The sequence below is a fragment of the Rattus norvegicus genome, chromosome X (genome assembly GCF_021556685.1).
Source record: "Rattus norvegicus strain SHRSP/BbbUtx chromosome X, alternate assembly SHRSP_T2T, whole genome shotgun sequence".
NCBI lineage: Eukaryota > Metazoa > Chordata > Mammalia > Rodentia > Muridae > Rattus > Rattus norvegicus.
The window spans coordinates 122,595,661-122,612,694 of NC_141554.1; the positions used below are offsets into that span (position 1 = coordinate 122,595,661).

A 17,034-nucleotide genomic window follows, 5' to 3' on the forward strand; every position below is an offset into this window, starting at 1 on the left:
TTGTTGTTATTTTCATACTGCTTGTAATTAATTTTAAAATGGGAAATACATGTACAATCTTCGGTATAGAAAATTTGTGGGATGATTTTTTTGTGAAATTTTCTCACAGAACTAGCTCCTTTGGGAGATAAATATATAAAATCTCCCAACACTGGACAGACAGACTCTTGAACTGCCTTGGGGATGCAGTTTTAAAAATAGAGACTACTACAGAAACACTGCAGTATCTGCTTCTGACAGTCAACTCTCCTCGAAAAATTACAATTTGCTGGCATTTGTTTGAGGCGCTCCAACACAATGCATAATTTATTTGCATTTATTGCATTGATGTTGCTTTCACCTTATGCAAAACAAACATTAGCCTCGCCTAATATTTTTCTCAAAATAAACCAGCTCAGATCTTTTTATGGGTCATTTCACAAGCACCAGTGCATTATTAAAGTCAGAACTACATCAAAGTCTAAGAGAATCTTTAGAGAAGACCTTGACAAAGACATTATCCAAATATATTTTAAGCCCAAAGGCACCCTACAAAATATGATAGTTATAGAAATTTGATTTCTGTGTGAAAATTATATATTCAAGACATCATCTCTTTAATGGTAATACTGTTTCAAAGCTTACTTTTAAAAATTCTATATACATAAATATTATGGTTGAATAATAAATAGGTACAGTATGTTAAATTCACATTTGTCATTATTTTCTTATTAAGCCTTGCCAAGTAAATGGCAATTGTATTATTCCTGTGATTACAATATACTAAAATATCTTTAAATATAGGTTATTTTATATTCTTATTAATATTATTCCTTTTCTTTGTGTATGTAAGAACAATCTGTTGTGCCACCTTCTGGTAGCTAAGTGAAATCATGTATTTCTACACAAGTCACTATTCTTTATTTTAACTTTTAAAAAATACATATTTCTCAACATGCATTACATTTATACTATATAAATAAATCCACTCTACAGTCTGAACTAAAATAGAAATTCCTTAGAGGTTTTGTAAGAAGAAACCAAGCTTTACACACGTTCCCTATGTTTTTACATGGTTACCAATATGTCTTCTGAATTCTACAATACATATAAAATTGATTTTTATATACCGCTTCACAGCCACATCTCAAAACAACAGGCTTGCTATTTTAATGAATAAGTAACAGTAGTAAATAAAGGAAAAGAAAGGTCTCTTACCAATAAGCCCATTTTTCTCTTAAGGTTTGAACTCTCATCATTTGTCATGTTCTTGTGGATCCCTCTCTCATCAAATTCTCTGGAGTTTTAAAGTTAAGAGCTGTGATGCACAGCTAGGCTCTGCTACTACACAGTAGCGCACCCCAGTGCCTCTGCCTGGTATAACACTTCAGCTGTAGCTCCCAGAAACGGAAACAAGCCTTTTATATTCAAAAGCCTATGTCCTGCATACCTTGCCTTGATAAGAAATTACAGTCAGTGTGGTTGAACTATTTATATTTCAGATCTAAACTCCTGATCAGATATGAAAATGAGAACCAAATGAATCCAAAGCTTAGTTTCAGCAAACTGAACTAAAGCAACATGCTCGTCCTACAGCAGAGGCAGTGTGAGACAAAGGCTAGCACCAGGAGCTCTGACTCAGGCAAAGCATGTTTACTTAAAAGTAACCGGAGTTTTGTAAGCATCCCGGTCTTGCTATTTTCACTATGATATTAAATCTTTATTAGCATTCACACTTCCCTCTCTCTATGCCAGACAGTAATAAATCCTAGCCAGTCATTAAATCCTGCATTTTCCCCCTTAAACCCATTTTCCAGAAATCTACCTCCTAATGGGTCATCTAAACAAATAATCTGCTTTAAAACCGAGACATCTAACTGTTCTCCCTCCATTTTTCCATTTCTGTTCTCCATTCATATTTTTCTAGATCACTTTTAAATCAAGCTACCTGTGATAAAAAATTAGGTATTCAACAAATACTCAACATTCATTTATTTTTGAAATTAGCTGTGGTAAATGCTGTATTTACTACCGATAGTGATATAAAAGTGAATGGGACACAATTTTTTTGATCTCAAGAAGCTCCTGAGTGAGAGAATCAGGCACAAAAACGTAGTGCAAAAGCTTCGGTAGCATCGAACCAGGATTCCAGAGAAGAAAAAAAAAACCTGAAAATATTGAGGCTAAATACTGACGTAGTATAGTCAGCAGTGGCTCCATGGCTGCAGACAAGGGAATAGTGTTGAGAGACATATGCAAAAGGCATGCAAAAGATCAAATAGTGGAAGACAACGCATGAGAGCAAAAATACGTGCATTTTATCCTTTGTGTTACGAGAAAACATTTGTTGAGTGAGTAAATGGATCAACAGCAGAATTAACCCAGCAGTAAAGCACAGCATCAAGGATCCGGTACACTGTGGCTGACAGGGCTTTTTCAGCTTTCTGCTGGAGCTGCCCAGAAATCGCAGCCTAACATTCTCCATCATACCCAGTTTTCTTTGTTGTTTTTTTGCTTTTGCTCCACAGGTCCTCCTGGCATGCAATTTTTTTCTCTCAGCCCCCTTTTGTGAATGAAACCTATACTTATAGATTTACTTCAAATTGTACTCTTTTCTATGGTTATCATCCCGTTTTTCTTCAGAGGAAACTGTCCACCATTCCTAATGTTTAGAATATAATGTATAAGAACTCATTTTGATCCTGTGTTCATTATATGAAACAGAATGATTAACAAGGTGACAATTAGGGCTCAAGAGACCCAGTTTCCCAGATAGCAAAGTGCACACTACTTTTAATAACTCCCTAGACCACATTTAAAGCTGCAAAGAATGATATGTGAATTGTGGGGAAGATGGACTCCTGTTAGTCAGGAGCATTGCACCATTGCTAGTTGCACTGTCTATCGAGTTCGGAAATTACAGAGGACAGATGAGAGCAAGATGCCAACACAAGAACTGAAAGCCGTACAAGTAGCCTTTAAAAACAGCTGTTAAGTAGGGGAAAACTGTGACTGCGTTCTATTGCTTCCAGTAAAGCAAAAGAAATCACCTTGAAGGCATACAATAAACTAGCGGCATTCAGGAGGACCACAGAAAGAGATGGGGAAACAGGGTGAATTATTTTTATCTAGGTTCAAAATCTTCAAGGATGGTCCCATTAAAGGAGAAACCCAAGAGTAAGAAGAAAGTGGTATTTTTAAAGGGTTAACTGTTTTGCCAGGAGATTAATCTAGGGCAAGACAGTGTCCTTAGGTGTGTGAATATCAGGATGGAACCACATCCTATTACAGCCAGTGTCAAATACTCAGTAAGCATTTAAGCTGTTGTTGGTATTTGGCTTTGTCTCATCTTGTTTATGGCTGCAAAATATCTTAAGATCTATTCAATGAGGCAAAAAAATGATGTTTTCATTTATGTCAACAGTAAAAAAAACCCTTTTTAAAATCATACTGTTCTTTTTGTTTAATTGAATTAAGAGGAGGCAGCTAATAATTTCAAAAAGTAGATAATACTTGCAAGTGTATGCTCTCTGACTTAAGATTTCAAAGATAAAAGCTGTCTACCTATCCTTCATCCTATTGAAAGCAAAAAACCCCACCAGTTACCTTTCTACTAATTTGTACAAAACATTCAAATACAGAGGAAAAATGAGCATGCAGCTTTGGAAATGAGCCACATCTTCTCAAGTAATCTTCAGAAGGGCTACTGGGTAGAGGGCCATAAAGATCATTTCATTTTCCTTCAGAAGAACTTTTAAAACGGTATTTGAATGACATCATGAATTGAAAGAGACAAAATAAGCCAACCCATTCACATGCTTAGTTTCATAGAAAACAAAATAACTTCTATAGTTTTCTCTAGGCTTGAAAGGAAATAAAGCAAACAACTTTTCATAAAACAATTTTATGCTTTCATTAGAATAGGTTAAAACTCAGGGCAGTAGAAATGACTCAGTGGTTAAAGGTACTTGCTGCTTTTGCAGAAGACCAGGTTCAGTTACCAGAACCCAAATAATGGCTTGCAACTATCAGTAACTTCAACCTTTGGGGGGAGGGGGCAACGCTTTCTTCTGGGCTCTACTGGTAAACCACATGCATACAGGCTATACCGAATTCAGTTGAAACACTCACACATATATGTAAATACATCCCTTCTTGAAAAAAAAAGCAAACAAAAAATAAACTAACCCCCCAAACACATGCTCTGACCTTTTAGATTAATAAATAAATAAAAATATCCCCATCTATCACCTATTTGTCAACCTGATTTTCCTGTTTTAGTTGTTATAGGTATTAGTTTAAACCCAACTAGCAGAATTTCTAAGGTCTTATTACACCTCTTAATTTTGAAGTACCTCAGCTACAATTTCATGTTAATCTAGTCCTTATGTTGGCAGTGTAGGTGTTAATGTTCCCACTCATTCTACCATTGAGAAAATAAAGTTGTTAAATGATTAAGGTTGGTAACAGCTACTGAGATAAATGGAAAACAAGATTCCAGGCCTGTGACATCAAATTCAGTGTTTATTAGGGGCTTACACACACACACACACACACACACACACACACACACACACACACAAATGCGCGTGTGCGTGCACACACGCACATGCACACATAAATGTATATATACCATACTACTTATATAATCTCTAGAACTGAGGTTAAAAATGTGTATGCTTTTGTAATACCTAATTCATTGTATCATAAATAACAACCAAATAAAAAGACTAAATTTGGTGAAAACCATGTCAGAAGAGGTAGTTTTTTCTAAATTAATTTTTACTGTTTAAATAAGGATTCATTAAAGGGGTCTTATCCTCCTCAAACAAAAATGAGTCACAAGAAAGAAATAAAAGACCATAATAGCAAGCAGCATACTGAAAATGGTTCCTTTTGATGCTTGCATGATAGACTCTGTGACTGGCAGAAGGCTCAGCACCATAGAAAAGTAACTGTGGAGTAGATGGATGTGTGGGTGACTCAGTAAATTACTAAGGAACTCTATTGAGAAAGAGAAATGCTTAACTAGAAATAAAAGCAATGCTCATTGTCAATTTTCTAAGTAAACATAAAATGGCTAAAATTTAGAGAATAATGTGTTTTACAGGTTTGTCACCACCTCCTCTGTGAACATTGAAAAAAATGAAGTTGTGTCTCCTAAAGCCAGTTATTTCTACAGACTTATAATTAAAAATGATAGAAGCCTTTTCTGTGGATTGTTAGATTCTATTAAATTCTTATTTCAACCAGAAGTGATGAAAAAACATACTTTGAAATCCAATACTGACAATCAATGCTCCACTAGATGGAGCAAAAATATAAAACAGTAAGTTCAATCAAGCAAGCCGCTGCACATGACTAATACCCTGTAACACAAATGGTATAGAAATGGTATAGAGGGCAGTCAAGAGTAAACTATACAAACAAATGGGAGATCCAGGGAATGAAGAGGAACATCAGAATGATGAGAAGGTAACCGTTTACTTCACTAACAGAGGTCAGGCATAAGCTGAGCATTTTATATTACACTCAGTAAGGATTACATTCCCCATGCTTTCTTACTCAAAATTTAAAATTGTTACTTTAGTACATCATATTAAGTAAAAGCAGTTATCAGAAGGGGAAAAGTTCCAGTTGATCATTTTCTTATCTACTATGAGAAGGATATCAAGGTGTTTAATTATACTGTTGACACCACAGAGTGAAAATTTATATAATAAATATATTAATTAAGCATTCTAAAAAGCATCAACTAGTATATATGTGTATATATTAGTGGAAAGATGGTTTAACAATGGCTCAAACAAAACAAAAAAAGAGTTTTGCTAGCTCTTAAAAAACAAACAAAACAAAACAAAACAAAAGAATGATGAGGAGGAGGAGAGAAGCAGACAGAGCAGTTTAAGGGGAATAGAAACAGTCAAAGCATATATATATATATATATATACACACACATATATATATATATATATATATATACATATCCAAAGGAATCTGCTGTCTTTATGAAACTCAGCAGCATGTACAGTGAATAAACCTTAACAAACAAAACATGATTAAGCATACAACTGAAACACAGGAAGAGAGAATGCTACCATGACCCTTACTTTCAAAATAGAAAAATATACATTTTTGATTAAAGACCTATGAAAGCCCACCCAATTCGAGACTTATTTGGGTTTAAAAATATATCTTTAATCTTCCTTGCCTCTCCCTTTCACCCTGATCAGCAGGGAACAAGTATCAAGGGTATCAACACAATGAACAATACAAAAAGGAAATAAAATACAACTGGACTTTCCAAGAGAAAAAGTCTGTTTGCAAACTCGATAAACATATTGAATGGGGGAATGAGGGCAGAAGCTGCAGCAGCTATGATGACTGATAGATCATTAACCACCGTCTCTACTATGTTCTAGGAAACCACTGGAAGGCCTACTGACTTTCACTAAAAAGAAAACCTGTTTGCAATCTAATAACATGATCTTTGAGTTTTAGTAACATTGGACTCAAATCTGAGGACACAAAAATTTAGCTCCCAAGCGTAGTTGAAAGTATCAAAAGCATAAAGGCTGGTAGGAATCTGATCCTGAAGAAAGACTGGCCCAGGAGCCACAGAAAACAGCCAGCAAGCCAGGAATACAGACAGACACTAAGAGTTATAGGAAGAAGGTCCTGGACAATGAAATATAGTAGCCAAAGGTGGAACCCAGCATTAACAAATCACAAACCAAGGCTGAGTTTTGATGCTTGTAAACTTCAGGAGTCTCTTTTTGGATCCAGCTTGATTTCTCATAACTACCAACAATAATACTACCTTATTAAGAACTGCTATGTAGCTATTAGAAAAAAATGATACAACTTGCTGCTTATAGTAAATCTGTGCATGAGAACACCCAGGAAAACTTTAAGGAGGAGAACTCACGAAGGGAAATTAAGAAAAAAGTAGTTTGAAACAAGGCTTTTGCAGTTTCAATATACCTCTCTTTCTGTTGTCAAACTCCCTCTCCCTCCATCCTCCCCTCATTCTACCCCTACTGTTTGCTTTGTAGTACTGCCAGAAATTATACCAATTACAGGTTCATGTGAGCTAACAAGAAGCCTGTTGAAATTATATTAACTATGGCTTTAGGATGAGGGAGCCATCAGTTAGTCACACTCTGCTGTACATTAGTTCAACGAAGTCTCTCCAAAGTAGCAAAGAGCTTTTGCCCGAGGGACTAAAGCTAGCTGAACTAGGAGGATGACTTCTCGGCAGTATTAGCTGAGGTGCTATTTCAAGAATGTGAGCAGCACAGAGAGGTTTTTTTTTTTTTTTTTTTTTTTTTGGTTCTTTTTTTCGGAGCTGGGGACAGAACCCAGGGCCTTGCGCTTCCTAGGCAAGCGCTCTACCACTGAACTAAATCCCCAATCCCCTACAGAGAGGCTTTAAAAAACAGTAGAAATCAAGAAACTGGGGCTCAGTGAGTAAAGAGCCCTGCAGTCAATCTAATAACCTGAATTACATCACTGAAATCCTCATTGTAGGAAAAGAGAACTGACTCCCAGAAGCTGCACTTTGACCTCTACAAGTATCCTGTGGCACACACAACCTACACAGATATACATGTTTATATTCATACATACATATAAACATACATGCATACATGTTTAAGAAAAAAGAGGCTATAAATTTAAAACAGAGGAAGGGGATGGTACATGGGAGAATAAAGGGCCCAACTCAAGACCCTTCCCTCAGGCGAGCACCAATCCCTGACACTATTAATGATACTGTGTTATGCTTGCAGACAGAAGTCTAGCTTGGCTGTCCTCTGAGAGGCGGCACTCAACAGCTGACTCAGACAGATGCACACACCCATAGCCGAACAGTGGATGAAGCTTTTCAGATCTTATAGAAGAATAGGAGGAAGGATTGTGGGCCCGAAACCTGATGTGCCAAGGTGGAGAGATACCCAGGGGAGCCTCTACCTTCTCAGAGGAGAAGGGAAGTGGGGAATAGGGGAAAGGAATGTGGGAGAGGGTGACTAGGAGTGAGGCAATAAGTAGGATGAAAAATGAATAAAAAACAAATGACATAGGTGGTAGTTTGAATAGGGAAGCCCATAGATTCATGTGTTTAAATGTTCGGTCCATTGCATGTGACATTATTAGGAGTTGTAGCCTTGGAGTAGATGTGGCTTTGTTAAATTAAATGTGTCACTATGGGGACAGGCTTTAAAGCTACATATGCCTAGTGTGGCTCTCAGTCCCCTGCTGCCTACATTCAAGAGCTCTTAGCTCCTTTCAGACACCATGTCTGCCTTCAGGCTCCCTGCTATGATGACAACAGACTAAACCTCTGAACTGTAAGCCAACCCCCATGATATATTTTTCCTTTATAAGAATTACCACGCTCATGTTGTCTTTTCATATCAATAAAACTCCTAAGACATTATTGTACATAAATACCACCACAATAAAAATTGTGAGATCGTCACACATTAAGAAGCATAGCATTCATTTAAAATCATGGTTGTGTGAGGAAAATAAAACACTTAAAACCTGAAATATGAGAATTGTTCTTTCTCTCCTGCCTTCTGAACACTTAGATCCAACACCCAATAATAGTGAAGCCAATCCATGTAGATGGGTACACTAGAGGTAGATTGTAGCACCCACATGACTAGCGAATGCAGTACTACAGATACCCAATATTGACAGAGGCCTACATGACTTATTGAAAGCTGTGGGAATTGAGGAGGAAGGCATCAAGGAAATGCAAATAAGAACCAATATTCACAAGAAACAGATGCACTATCAGGATAGAATGTACATAGAGGACTAAGATTGGAGGGCAAAAAATCCAGAGTAGGGTGTTCTGATGAGTAAGGTGTTACATGGGCTTAAACTATGGTAACAGCAGTAAGAATGAAGTGGCAGGGAAACAGATTTGAGGAAGGAAAATAAGTGACTACTTAAATATAAAGAATGAGAAAGCAAGTCCATAATTGTGCTCAATTTTCTGATTTGGGTGACTAAGTTAACTGTGGCATCATTTCACAAGACCAAGACTGTGTGGGGTTTGGGTGCCAGGGCCCATATCTATCCATGTTTATGCTACTAATAGATCTTATAAGTACTTATAAGTTCCAAAATACTAGAAGTGTCTTCAGAGCAATGGTATTATACTTTTCCACAGTTTTTTCAACTGGCTCATTATACCTATTAATTATATATGTGACTAAGGGAAATGTTTATCAATGTATGAACATTCTATTCTGAACAACAAAATGCTAGTTACCTCTGATCATGTAAATTCTAACTCTATACCAACTATCTTGAAGACGTGTTGGGAGTCATGCACACAAACATTAACACTGAAACATGGTAAAGTTTTGCTTTTTCATGTAGCTTGAGTGTGGCGGCTTTCTACTGTATACCCATTTCTAATATGCTGATTCTCTCTTATATTTATATTAGTGCAGGAATTACATGCCAGGCTCTGAAAGTGTAGTGTAGTAACTTCTTTTTCTATTGCTGAGTACTAAATAAGGATCATGGCTAGAGAGAAATTTTAAACATCAACAACCGATTACGTTACATGTCTGATAGGCATCTAAAGTCAAATCAACAGGGCTTAAGGAGAGAATTTGTCCCCTAGTCTTTTCAAGGCTTGCAGGGCTTGGCATATATCACTTTCCTGTATCTTCAACAGGTATCATCACTCCAAACTGAATCCTTCTTCACAACTTCTCCCAATTCTGAGTTTCCAGTATCCCTTTCATTAGTTCTCTTGTGATTATATCCTAACATCCTTAATTTAATAGTCTGCAAAGTTGGGGTGGAGAGTTGAATTAGTTAAAGTGTATACTGATAAGCCTGATAATCTGGGCTCAATCCTCAGACTACACAAAGTAGAGGGAGAGACCTAACTTCATTTGGCAAGTTGTTCTCTGACCTCCATACATGGGCGGTAGTACACACATAATGTACTAACAGCACCATCCACACACAATAAATAATTTCAATAATAATAATGATAATAAAATAATAATAATAAAAATCTGCAAAGTCCCTTTTGCCATGAAGAGTGTAATAGTTATGTATTGTAGTGATTATAATATTGATATCCATAGAGGGTATTATTATTCTGCACATCATTGATAACACTTGCCAAATTTCTTTCCTGTAATTGTATTTTCCCCATTTAGCGTGCTTTTCTTTAGAATGAATCATTAAATCCATACTTGGCTTTCAGGGGTGAAATTTCTCCCTCTGAATCAGGCAGATATATAACTATGTACATTTCTACACACACACACACACACACACACACACACACACACACACATATATATATATATACATATATATATATATACATACACACACATATAAATCGGCAATTAGAATATGGAGTTTTTCAAAGGATACCCTTTCCACTTTTAACTAATTACCCATTTATATATTTACTAGTGGCTAATTCCACCACAGGGGTGGGGCCAGTGTTCAAAAGCATGGGGGTATGAAGTCAATTTATTTACCTTTTCATTTGGCAAATACTAATTGAGCTGCTAACCCTGTGCAAAATATAGCTCTTGGTATCACAGTGCATAATAAATCAATGACAGAGAAAAAAAAGCAAAAGAAAAAATGGTGACAGCTAAAACTAGTAACATTTCAAACAGAATCAACTTAAAATTAGTATTAACAAATTATTTGTACTGTGTAATGACTTATGCAGCTACTTTTGTGCATTACAAGTTTTTATTGGCATGTGAAATTTTTCATAATGTATCTGGGATAGAGATAAAGGCATAATACACAGTGTAACAAAGAAGCGTTTCTTTTCTATTATTAAACATTCCCTACAGGCCAGGAATTTAACTCTTAGATATACTTCTTTTAATCCACATATATATATATATGTATATTTACATGTATATATGTATATATCATACACACTATAACATTAATTTAGATATGAAACAATCAGAAATGTGAAAGACCCTTCTATATTTTATGCAGCTAGTAAGACCTGTGGGGAGGGGGTAGACAATGTGGGAAGGACTGGAAGAAATGGAAGGCAGGGAAACTGCCATCAGGCTGTAATGTGTGAGGGAAGAATAAAAGAAAAAGAAAAAACAGGGCTTGAATAGAATGTGGTAACCACTCCTATACAACAGATCTTATTCTATCATTATAATTTGGTAACATTCAAAAGTACACCAAAATACCAGAATGTACATACATTATTTTAGGCTATTTTGCTGCTTACATATATGCTTTCTCCCCTTTCCATGTATTCTACAACAAATGAGTTATGCAATGCACCCTACCATCCCAAATAACAGAAAGTGAAAATAATAAACATCTAACCTACAGTTCACGAAAAAGGTTTAGATTTGAGACATGAAATCATCAACACATGGACAAAGATTAACAGGATGGCTGCAAATGAGACTGTGCAAGAGGATGGTATAGAATTCAATAAAAATTATGAATAACATAAGACATGTGGTAGAAAAACAGAAATCTAGATTTTTTTCCCTTCCTAGGAAGAGAGAAAAGTTTGTATGGTCTGGAAAATTTTTTAGATTATAAAACATAGAACATTACTAAAATCTACATACCATTTGTATAAAAATATACAGTCTCTCAGTGATGGGAAAATATGACAACACTTTAGATGTAGTGTAAAATCTTATGGCAATATAGAGAATAACAAAAATTCACATGATTTCTGAAGCAAAATGAGCGAACTGCATAAAAAGCAAATGGCCTCTCTATTTTGAGCTTTACCCTCTGTCTAATTCCCATATTCCTCTTCTGGGAGATTGTTTGACTTACAAGCAAAAAGCACAAAAACCTTTTCAAATCAGTTTACAAATACAAATCATGAAAAAGTAAATGGCCAAATATTTGGTGAGTAATAATTTTTTTAACTTTATTTTCTATAAATTTAAACAAATGTTTCTACTTAGTAATCACTATGGGTACTATATAGTATATATATATATATACACATATATACATATATGTGGGTGTATCTGTGTATATACACATGTATACAAATATATGCATATAAATAACAAAATTACATGTATATAACAGAATAATATATGTATATGCATGTTTGTAGACTTTAACTCAAAAGGAGAAGCTAGTATCTCTAGCCTTCCCATTTTTTAGGTTGTACACTTTGAAACTAATAAATGCTGAATATTTTAAAACATCATCTGGTTTTAGGCCTAGCCCTGTGTTCGTCTGTTATCTTATATTTTATGAAATTATTAGTAGCATCATTGTTTCACTCATTAGGAATTTTCTCATATGAAAATAGAAGAAATATGGAAAGCTTGAAAAAAATGTTACAGTATACTAGCCTAGTGGAAAAGGTCTATAAACATGAGAAAAAATAACAAAACAGCACACTAAATAAATTAAAGTGGAGAAACTAATTACTGCTCCTTAATGGGTTGATACAGAAATTAATTCAAGTCTTATATGTAAGGCAATTAAGCTCATAAGCTCAATCAAAACAAAAATTCAGGAACCTGAAAAATTAGAAAATTAATATAAAAATATAATAGACTAAATTTTTGTGAAATTTATATAAATAACTAAAATTATATTTATAGATTATGTAAGGCAACTCACATAATGAACCTGAGGTAGGCAGGCACCTGGGAAGCAGGTCTAATTAGCAAAAACAGTCTATCTTCTAGCACAGAAACAGGATGGGGGAGAAGTGACTACATATTATACCAGTTAAAAATATCTGATACCAAACGGAAAAATATGTGATAAAGAATTGAAAACAAACAAAACAAGTCTGGGCAATTTTATAATCTAAATTCAATTATTTCGCATCACTTATAGAGACTGACAGAATCCCGTTCCTTAATTATAATATTCTGGCTGACTGGAAGAAACTCATGAAAATGACCTTAAATCATCTAACCAAAGTTACCGGCAACGAGTGATTTGTCATCAGCGATATAATTTCCATATTATGCAACATCATAGTGTAAATGATACCAAATTAATTTAGTAAGCCATGCATGCTCTAAAACCCAATGCCATAGGTATTGACAAGGTAAAACTGCGTAAATGTAAAAATAGACGTCATACAATAAATGTATTAAATGAGTCAGAAGCCAAGACACCCTCCTGGACCATCTGGCTGATCACAGGGCATGGAATTTGATCTGAGTACTGAAAAATAGGTTGCATTTTGACCAAACAAGAGGACAATGTTGTTGGCACCATTGTGCTATAAATTTAAGGATTATTCAAAGTAGGGTGTGACTACTCCTTGTAGCCATGGAATCCTTCCAAATTAATCTAAGTATTCCGCAAGTCCATTTCCTCATCTTCACTGTCAACCACTGTGTTCTTCCATTTCTCACTTGACTGCTACATTAGGTACCTGATCTCAAAAACTTTCCAGCCTTCCTTCCCCAGATAGTTCACACAGACATCATTTCTTTTTTTGAAAGTCTCAGTAAGTCCTATAATTTTTGGCAAACGCATATTCACACGACAAAACATAGTGTAATACAGCACATGCAGCAATACCGTCGCACATCAAACTCTTCTTAATTTGGTCTCCTCTCACCTTTTCCAACCTTTTCCCCCTTTACAGAATATTTTTCAAATTTGCATGCTGTTCTGCACACATGACACGTTTTCCTAAGCTTTAAGAGAGATCTATACAATCTATAAAATATTTTAGGGAGACATCTATCTTTGACTAGCAGTTTAAGTCTTATATTTAGACCCTTGTATGTAATGTTAAGTGCTCTGCCTTACTTTTGGGAATTATACTTGAGATTATTCCAAATATTTATGCTTTATGGCTATTTTAGTGAAATGTTTTTCCTTGGAAAATTTGAAATAGCTACTACAAATAAAACATATTGTTATTTTAATATATATTTTACATCAAATTTCTTTTTATATTCTTTTATGGATTATTTTAAAATCTTGTATAATATTTATAGGTATATGACTATAACTTCCCTTCATCTATTTATATCTTTTATGGTATACATTTAAGGTCTATATCTTGGTGTTTTAGCACTCGTAGTCATAGTCACAGTGAAACAATTTCTAATCCCCAAATAAATTAACATTTCTGTGGTGGTTTTAATTAGGTATGGCCCCCATAGACTCTTGTGTTTCAATGCGTGGCCATAGGGAGTGGCACTATTAGGTAGGAAGTGTGGAATTATGGAGTAGATGTGCCCTTGTTGAAAGAAGTGTCCCACTGGGGATTAGGCTATGATGTCTCCTATGCTCAAGCTGCACTCAGTGTGATACACATTCTGCTTCTGGCTGCCTATAGAAGACAGTCTCCTTATGGCTGCCTATGGATCATAATGTAGAACTCTCAGCTCCTTCCCCAGCACCATGTCTGCCTGCATGCTGCTGTGTTTCCCACCATGATGATAATGAATTAAATCTCTGAACCTATAAGCCAGCCCCAATTAAATGTTTTACTTTTTAAGAGTTGCTTTGGTCATGGTTTCTCTTAACAGCAATTAAACCCCAACTTAGATAATTTACATCACTGTCCATATTTGTTGTCTTTGCTGAAAGCTCCTAAGATGAACACTTCTGGCAAATTTTCATCAAATACTGCAATATCAACTATTATACTAAAGCTGTATTTCACACCTCCAAGACTCTGAAAATTACCTAAGGATAAATTTGTACTCTGTGACTCATTTCTCCACATTTCTTCCTACTCCCTGTCCATCATTACCATCCTACATCTCTGAGGTTTGTTTGTTTTTCCTCAGATCCCACAGTAGGACTGGCAATTGTGTCATTTCACTTAGTGAAATGTCTCCTGAATCATCCATGTTGTGGAAAATGACTGTGCCCCTTTAAAAAGAATGGAGACTATTTGACTGTGATTTTATATAGAAGTCATTAAAAGGTAGTCTTCTAGCTCTTGGCTATTACGAATGATGCTATAATGAACATGGGTGTAAAGCTACCTCGAAAAGTTGCACATTTCAATTCCTCATCACATATGCTAAACATAAGGATATCTGATTCACACGGAAGTAGTTCTGTATTCCTTTTTGAAAAATCTACATACTCTTTTCCTCAACATCTTATGAATATATGTATATGTGTGTGTGTGTGTGTATACTAGTATAATATATAGTTCCTATATCCTTGTTAAAACTTTTCCTATGTTTTTCTAATATTTGCTGTCAAGCGCTCCATTTCTGTTGACTGCTTTCTTTGTCCTATAAAAGCTTTTCATAAAATTACTTACTTATTTTCATTTTATGTGGATTTTGCCTGCATGCAGGTATGTGTAACATATGAATACCTAGTATCCTTGTAGGCTTGAAGAAGTCCTCAGACTCCCTGAAACTGGAGTTACAGATTTTTGTAAGCTATCATATGGATACTGAAAACGGAACCTGGTTCTTCTGCAAGATCATTAAATGCTTTTAACCCCTCAGCCATCTCTAGCTCTTACACAAAATTTTGTAGTGTAGTGTGAAATAGTTTATTTTTACTCGGTTGCCTAGCTTTTAATCTTACATCAAAATCAATGCCAATGTCACCAATACCAAAGAGGGTTTTATTTACATTTCCATCTATGAATATTATTACCTCAGAACTTATGCTTAGGTCTTTTATTAACTTGGGCATTATTTTATGATTGGTGTAAAATAAGATTCAGGTTCACTCTTTTGCAAGATTATTTAGCATTCAAAATAGGATATTTTGTCTCTTTTTTTAACCCTACACAGAATGCATAGGTATATATTAAATAATGGTGATGATGGCCTTTTCTGCTGCTCCTTAAAAAGAATTGTTTAAGCCAGGCTGTGGTGCTGCGCTCCTTTAACCTTTAAAACACTCAGGAGGGAGAAGCCAGCCTGGACTACAAGAGTGAGTTTCAGGATAGCTAGGGCCACATAGAGAAATCCTCTATCAACCTAGATATGGAAAACCTAAGGAAGAGAACAGCAGCAAATAAAGCAAGCATCACCAAAAGAATACAGGACAAAGAAGAGAGAATCTGGGGTATAGAAGAAACAATAGAAGAAACTCATAACAGTCAAAGAAAATGTTAAATCTAAAAAGTGCCTAACACAAACATCCAGGAAATCTGGGATGCCATGAAAAGACCTAACCTAAGAATAATAAAAATAGAAGAAGTTGAAGAGTCCCAGCTCCAAGACCCAGAAAATACTTTCAACAAAATCATAGACAAAACTTTCCCAACATAAGAAAGAGATGCATATAAACATACAAGAAGCTCATAGAACACCAATAAGAATAAACCAGAAAAGAAAATCCTCCTGACATATAATAATCAAAACAGAAAACCAAAATATATATCACAAAGAAAGAACATTAGAAGCAGCAAGGGAAAGGAGGCAGGTAACATATGAAGGCAGGCATCAGAACCATACCTGACCTCACAACAGAGAGACAAAAGCTAGAAGGGATGCTACAGAGATCTTGCAACCTCTGAGAAACCACAGATACCAACCTAGATTACTGTATGCAGGAAAACTCTCAATCACCAAAGAGGGAGAGAACAAGATATTTAAAGAAATATTCAAATTCAAGCAATATCTGTCCACAAATCCAGCTCTACAGAAAACACTAGAAGGAAAACTAAAATCCAAGGTAGATAATTACATCCAAAAAACACAAGAAATTAATAATTCCACAGCAACATCAAAATAAGAAACACACACACACACACACACACACACACACACACACCACCACCACCACCACCACCACCACCATCAAAATAACAGGAACTAACAATCATCGGTCATTAATAGCACTCAACATCAATGGACTCAATTCACCAATAAAAAGACAGGCTAGCAGAGTGGCTATGTAAACAGGATCCATCATTTGCTGCATAGACAAAATACAACTCATCAACACAGATAGACACTTCCTCAGAGTAATGGCTAGAAGAAGGTTTTCCAAGCAAGTAGTCCCAAGAAACAAGTTGGAGCAACCATTTTAATATATAATAAAACAGACTTTTAGCCGAAAGTTATCAAAAGTGA

The 17,034-nt window shown here is 35.4% G+C and overlaps 1 protein-coding gene across 5 annotated transcripts in view; it reads right to left on the reverse strand.

Annotated features, from left to right (window-relative positions):
- Klhl13 (kelch-like family member 13) overlaps positions 1-17,034 on the reverse strand; it is a 157,259-nt gene that overhangs the window by 79,962 nt on the left and 60,263 nt on the right. Inside the window, exon 1 of one of the 5 annotated variants that reach the window (XM_087599796.1) lies at positions 1,198-1,260. Coding sequence (XP_087455922.1) covers positions 1,198-1,238 — 41 coding nt within the window. The 5' untranslated portion in view covers positions 1,239-1,260. 5 annotated transcript variants of the gene reach the window in all.